We start from the raw sequence: 7522 nt of genomic DNA on the forward strand, positions 1-7522 counted from the left end.
AACATTTATACGTAGTATGTTACTTTGAAATATTTTTTATTCTATAATGAAAAAAGATTATTATATTTATATGAAAATTAATGAAAAAAATTATTGTAATAAAAAAATTATTGTAATGAAACAAATTAACGAAATTAGAGAGTAGTTTTAATTCTTTAAATTTGTTGGTAAAACACGTTATGTTCTTTTATTGAAAAAAAAACAACAGCACAGAATTATTAAAAATTTGTTCCAGTAAAATTTTTTAGAAAAATATTAAAGAGGTTTTTTTTTTTTTTTTATAAATTATTTTTTTTTTTTTATTAAAAAAAAATTTATGCTCTAATAAAAAAAATTTAATTTTTCATTATAGAATATTAATTTTTCTTTTATTTCTTTTATTTCCTGAGTTTCAAAAGATTTAATATTTTCCGTGTTTTTTGGCTTCAGTATGTTCTTTGGGTTCAGCATGATTCTACAAAAACTTGAATTGTTGCATAAAAGTTAAAAATTTATTTTAATTTTCATGTAACAACTCAAATATTAATTCAAAAACATTTATAATTTAGTTTTTGAGTTTACGCCCAGGTTTCATATGTGTATAAATTGAGTAGCAATATTTTAAGATAAACAACAGTGTTTTAAAAGAAATTAATGTTATTTAAAAAAAAATTACCTGTAGAGTTTTTCTGTTTAAACATTGCACTTTGCACTTCTTTTATAATATTTTTATCTTCGACATTTTCTTTTTTAACTTCAATAACTTTTTTCATTGATTTATCTTCTTTTAAAAGAAAACCTTTCTTGAAACCACAGTATGATGTTTTTTCATTTTTAACATCTTCACTTTTGAAAGTCTAAATTTTAATTTTATTAGTCAACTTTAAAAGAAATTTTAATTTTATGAGTTAAATTAAAAAGAAAGACTTGAAAACAAAAATTGACAACCATCAAAAACTGCATTTATCAAACGAATCATGCAGGTAACAACTGCATTATTTAATTTGGAATCACTAAATAAATTGGCAATTAAGCATGTAAGAGGGAAAAAACTAGATAAATGAATGTAACCATTGACCATTTAAGTGCTACCACTGCGAAAGTATGTATCAAAAGAACTTAGTTAACTTAATTTACTAAACAACTGATTCATACAAAACTTTGGCAGGTAAAACAAGAAATAATGGCTTATTTGAGTAAAAAAAAAATCAAATATACACCAGCGAGAAAAAGATTCAACTTTGGCTGTTAAAACAGATCTAATCATGTTTACAATGTGATTTTATGGCTCATATGGCTATTATTGACATTTCGCTAGTTTGAGGGTTGGAGGCAGATCAGAGGCCCTTCCAAAATTTGATTTTGCTAAAAAGCTCCCAAATTTCCTTGGCCCCCTAATTTGGGTGTGTGGCATAGTCTAGCCACGACTTTACCTACAACAATAATTCTTCTGTTAGAGTTTCTATTTGAAATTAAACAGACATGAAAAATTATTTACTAGCATAAAAAAGAACCTATAGTTTGTTGATTTTATAACAATCTATGTTGACCACTAATAAATTCTAGTAAATTCTGGAAAAACAACTTAACTGAAATCTTGAAATACTAATTTGTATATGGGTATGGGATAAATTGTTAGATGAAAAACACAAATAAAATAATCGTACTAAAAATAATACTTTTAAATATCAAACTTTTAAATTATTCTAACTTTATTAAGTTTTGAAGTTAAAAGATTTGAAAAAAAGTCAAACTTTAAAACTTGACAGTTCACACTTATATGTTCAACAAAATATATACAGTATTTGATTGGTAATATAAAAATTTGAAATGTGAAAAATTTGAAAACTTTGATAATTATGAAAATAAATTCAACAGCATTAAAAAAGAAATAATACTTGAATACCTTAATGATAAGATATACTTGCTCTCAAAATTTTTCAATTTAGAATCGAAATCATGACAATAAATTCTATACAACCAATATTTTGGTTAATAGTATTTATGGATGTGAAAATAAAAAAGTATGAAAACCATTCACAAAATGTGACTTTAGCAAAACTTTTTTGTAACTATTTAGATCCAAAATTATGTAAATAAATTTTGCAAAAACTTCTTAAAGAAAAATATCTTTTATTAAGAATACTTATAACATTGAATTGATAACAAGCAACTCAATACTACCAGTTAAAACTTATTAAAGTTATATTACAAAGTCAACTAAAACTTTTATTTCTTAAGCATAATTTAAAAAATAATAACTAACTTAAAACCACATTCAAACTTAAAAAACTATTTAAACATAATAATAAATTCAGATTTTGTACGCTGTACAATGGATTGACACTAAATAAGTTGAGCTGGCTGAGTTTACATTTAGTAAAACATTATTAGTTAATTTTATATCTTTCAATATGTTAAAATTCAAAATACTTTTTCAAATAATTCGTCAGTTTAAAACCAACTTTAAACATTTCTATTGTAAACACTACCTTTTTGGGAGTTGGAGCTTGAAGTAAAGTATTTATTTTCTTTGTTCTTGAATCATTTTCATTATCAGATGCTTCAAGATATTCATTGGTTTTATAAGAATTTTTTAAGTTTAAAGGACTGAACTTGGTTATAATATCAGACAAATCTTCTAAAGGTGGAACATCATCTTCTATGGAGAGTATAATAATTAAAGCATATTATATATAAAGGTAGCATACACACTAAAGCATTTAAAATTTTATGGAACAAATATATTTAAAAAAATCACCTTTAACTTCTGCCATTTTACTTTCAACCACAATATCTGCAACCTGTTTACACACTTTGCACCTTAATATATGTATTTATGCTATGCATCCATGCTAAAGCAAATACAAATATTAATCATTATCCCACAAGTTAAATAAGAAACTTTAGCAAAAATTATTATTGTTATTTTTATTATTTTGAAGTTTTTTATGATTAGTTTTCTTTTTTAATTTTCAAAGTTGCAAAACTTTTTGTAGCAAAAGTTATAAATAAAGTCTTAGAAAGAAAAATTAAATATTATTTATTCTATTTTATTAATAATTTTTACCCAATTGAATGATATAGTAAAACAATTACAAAACAGGAAATCAATGTGCAAGGGTTTAAATGTTATTATCTTCAAAGAATTATACTCTTTATTTTCAAGTATTTTATTAAAAATTATTAACTTATCGTTAAAGACTGGGAAGTTCCTTCTAAATGGAAAAAATCAACAACCATTCCAATTCCAAAATTAATTTCGCCACAAGATTCAAGACCAATTAATATGCTTCCTACTTATGAAAAAATATTAGAAATTGCTGTTCACAAGCAGTTGTCAAGTTATTTTGAAAATAACTTTTTTTTTTTAAATCAATTTGATTTCAGAAAAAATAGATCATCTGAATCAGTTATTCAACTACTGCTTTCTAAATGGATAACATCTTTGACAATAAATTTGTTATAACAGTAATGCTCAACCTTTAAAAGGACATTTGAAACAACTAATAGAAAAATTCTTATAGAAAAATTACAAGGTTACAAATTTAAAGGTACAGTTCTAAATTGGATTGCAGACTATCTTTCAATAAGAACTCAAGTGGTCAAAATAAAAGGTGAAGACCTTGGAGAACTGGTTTGTGATATGGGGGTTCCACAGCGTAGTGTACTTGGACCTTTTGTATTTACTATTTACATGAACAATATTGCATCAAAAATTTAGTCTTCTTTTGTAAATTTGTTTGCTTATGATATATTGGTTTGTATTGCGGGTACAAACTTTGAAGAAACTGTTTTTTAATTAAATCAAAATTTTAAAATTTTTTCGTAAATGGTTAAGAAATAACAAACTTAAATTAAATACTCTTAAGTCCATGGCCATGCTTATTGTAAATTCAAAAAAAAAAGGAAAGATAGTTTAATAAATCATAACTATAACATGAAAATGATATTGGATGACGTAGTCATTGAGTGTGGTGATTGCGTGAAATATTCAGGGATTATTATTGATTACCAACTTAATTTTACTGAACAGATCAAACATATCTCAAATAAAATTGCAAAGAAAACTGGATATCTTGGTATAATAAGCAAATATTTAATTCTATGGACCAAAAAGATAATCTTTCAAACTATGATTGTTCCCCACTATGAATACTGTGCTTCTATTTTTCTTGATATAAACAACAGTAACTAAAATACCTTAGAAAAACTAAAAAACAAAGCAATGAGAATTATATTAGCATGTGAATGATCAACTCACAAAACAGAAATGTTAAAATTGCTTTGTTGGATCAGTGTAAAAAAAAAAAAATTATTTTTAAATCATTATGTTTCATTCACAATGCTACATCAACTAAAAATGATATTTTTTAACCGTTCTATTTAAAAAATTACATCAACATAACACTTGAGAAGCTATTTATTTTCATAAAAGTAGCCAATATTATAGAGCAGGGCTGAAGTCATTGTTCGTGTGTGGTTTGAAACTATACCATGGAATAGCTCATAGATTTGTTCAACTATACTCCGAAATATTTAAAAAAAAAAACTACTCTAAACATCAAGAAATAAAAATTTTATCAAATAGTGAACATTTATTTTGTAAAAGTTGCTAAACTAGCATTAAGTTGCTAAATAAAAAATAACAATTCAGGTTTTAGCAGTTAAGACGATATAGTTGTTATTTTTTTGAGTACGGTTGGTCCAGTTATTTTAGTAGGGTTGCGATGGGAACACATGGTAAAATATGAAGTTTTTAAAAAAATATGAGATTTTACGCATTTTTATAATGCGTACAAACTTTTTTTTTTTTTTAACTTCGCTGATTAAACAATATTACAACTTTTCATATAAAATAAATAACATCGTAAACATAAAAAAAAAAAACCTTGATGAAAAACGTTTTTAATTTTTTTTTATTTATAATAAATAATATACACATACACATATACACATGCACACACATCAGCGGCGGAACTTCAAAATTTGGGCCCCCCCGCAAAAGAATGTTTTTTTTAAAAAAAATAAAGCTTCACATATTAAATAGATATTTATTTCATATATCATATTTAAAACAAAAAATTAAATTAAAAAAAAGATAAAGATAACTTTAAAACGAAACTAAAATTTAACCGAACTTCAATAGTGAAAACTTTCCTCCTTGATTTCATATTGGCAAAATCGGTAATGATGTTTTTCATTTCCATTTTTCCAGCCGCTTTTGCCTCAATAGAAACTATTGCAAGGTCGCATAAACGTTCTTTACCAATGGTATTTCGTAAATAATTTTTTATTATTTTAAGTTTCGAAAAAGAACGTTCAGCTGATGCAACAGTAACAGGTAATGTAAGAAACAATAACAATGCTGTTATCACTTGTGGAACGCTTGCAGCTATAGTTGACAATTTTACTATTAAAAGGTCAGCCAATTCACGTATAGATGATATTTTTGATATTTCATCGTGTAGCATTGACTTTACCATAACCATTTGCAGCGGAAATTCAGTTGTTATATCTTCACTATATTTTCTCTGAATGGCTTCTGCACAGCTTATGATCTCACGTTCTTTCATTATCAATAATTTATTTGGATGGATGCAGGAAAATAATTGTACCACTTCTTGCATTCCTTTAAATCTATTGTCGAGTTGGTTGATAACGACGTCCAAAATTTTTAAAAAAATATTGATGCGAAAAATTTCCTCACTACTATCAAAACGGTGATCTGTAGATAATTCGTCAAAATGCCTTTTCACAATTTTTCTTCTTTTTTGAAAAAATATTGCAGGAATCTGCCACGTAGTCGCTATTTCTACCGCTTCAAGTTTTGCTGAATCAAACATCTTTCTATATTGTTTTAAATTTTTGCTGCCATTTTCTAGAGAACCTGAAGCTGTCGTAAGATCTAAATTTTTAGTTTGCAGCAATTTTGATGGTATATGTACCTCATTAAGGATTTTAGACAAAAGCACGCATAAAAAAATAAATTCAAAACTGCTCATATTTTTTTGTATTCGTACTGCTTCTTCGCGTTCTTCACGTTTTGTACTTGTTATTGATATCTCGGAAAGAGCTTTCATTACATCAAGAAAGCGAATTTTAACGGCGAAAAGAGAAGTATATCGTCCTGCCCATCGCGTTGGATTTAACCTTTTTAATGTTATTTGTGATTCTCCTGTATATTTGGATAGTAGATCCCACCTGTTTATGCTATTTCCGAAAAATGAATACACATCTTCTAGCATTACAAAAAATGAAGCAACTTCAACACAACATTTAAACGCATCGTTAATAACAAGATTTAAATTATGAGCTGCACAATGCATATACATAGCATTGGGTTGATTTTTCTTAAAAAGGGCCTGAACCCCATTGTATATCCCACTCATAACGTTCGCACCATCATAACCTTGACCCCTGCAGTTACTTAATTTTATATGATGTTTTTCTAACAGATTTAAAATTTCTTCATGTAGTCCAGCAGCAGTGTGGTTATATATTTCCGTGAATCCCAAGAAAACTTCTTTAATTTCAATTGATGTAGCTTCATCTTTTTCATTTTTAATAATTTTTACGTATCTAAATACTTGACTGAGCTGATCTCTTTTAGTAATATCTTGTGTTGTATCCATTATAATTGAATAAAAAGGTGAACTATTAATATCAGCAGTAAGAGTGGCTTTTAAATGCGTTGCAAGGCAATGTATGACTTCATTTTGAATTTGATGGCTTAAATATTTTATAGATCCATTTGGCATACTCAAAACTTGCTTCATAACATTATCATATTTAGCTAAAAGTTGAACTTGGGTTAAAAAATTACCATTATATTCATTGTCAAATGATTCACGATGACCACAAAAAGCCAAAGAATTTTTACAAAGTGCTAATGTTATATTTACTATCCGCTCTAAGACTTGCACCCAAAAATTTGATTGGTATCGTATTTGTTCTTCTATATTTTTATCAATTGTTTCATTATGTCGCCATTTTTCATAAATGCAACAAGCAAATATATGTTGTTGACTATTTTCGTGAACTTTAATTTTTTTAGAAAGACCACGCCAATCTCTGACACCATGTTCACGCCAGTTATCCTTTGCTTTTCGTTCTTCTGAGAAAAGCCAACAAGGCTCGCAATAAACGGCATCAAGTTTTGGAGAATAGCAAAGCCACATTCTTTCTATAGATCCATATTTTGTGGTAGTTTTAAAATATTCCTTGGAAAACCTACGGTTTTCTTGCAAGGGGTCGCGTATAAAAGGACCTTTTGGCCGACACGATTCCGATAATACAATTATTTTCTTAATATCTTTTGTTAGTATTTAACCATGAAAATTTGCAATGTCAGTAGAAAATAATTCACTTGATTTTTCTAAATTAATTTGTTCAATGGCGTCATTCGTATCAGAATTTGAATCTTCCTTGTCTTCATTTCGGTGGTTTCTCGGAGACCTATTCACATCTTCTTCGTTCACATTTTTATTACCAGTAGCAATGTTTTCTTCGATATCATTATGTTCTAATGACTGATTTATAC

General features: G+C 26.8%; 2 protein-coding genes across 2 annotated transcripts in view; both read right to left on the reverse strand.

Annotated features, from left to right (window-relative positions):
* Positions 1-2971, reverse strand: part of LOC105847469 (uncharacterized) — a 54269-nt gene extending 51298 nt beyond the window's left edge. The window contains exons 1-3 of the mRNA XM_065803517.1: positions 2741-2971; positions 2472-2641; positions 656-836 (exon numbers count right to left, since the gene is read on the reverse strand). Coding sequence (XP_065659589.1) covers positions 656-836; positions 2472-2641; positions 2741-2756 — 367 coding nt within the window. The 5' untranslated portion in view covers positions 2757-2971. The remainder of the gene's footprint in view (positions 1-655; positions 837-2471; positions 2642-2740) is intronic.
* A 2098-nt stretch (positions 2972-5069) lies between these two features.
* Positions 5070-7160, reverse strand: LOC136083270 (zinc finger MYM-type protein 1-like). Its single transcript, XM_065802670.1, has one exon. It carries the CDS (start codon positions 7158-7160, stop codon positions 5070-5072), a length of 2091 nt encoding a protein of 696 aa, XP_065658742.1.
* Between the last annotated feature and the right edge of the window lie 362 nt (positions 7161-7522).

The sequence above is a fragment of the Hydra vulgaris genome, chromosome 08, assembly GCF_038396675.1.
Source record: "Hydra vulgaris chromosome 08, alternate assembly HydraT2T_AEP".
Classification (NCBI taxonomy): Eukaryota; Metazoa; Cnidaria; class Hydrozoa; order Anthoathecata; family Hydridae; genus Hydra; species Hydra vulgaris.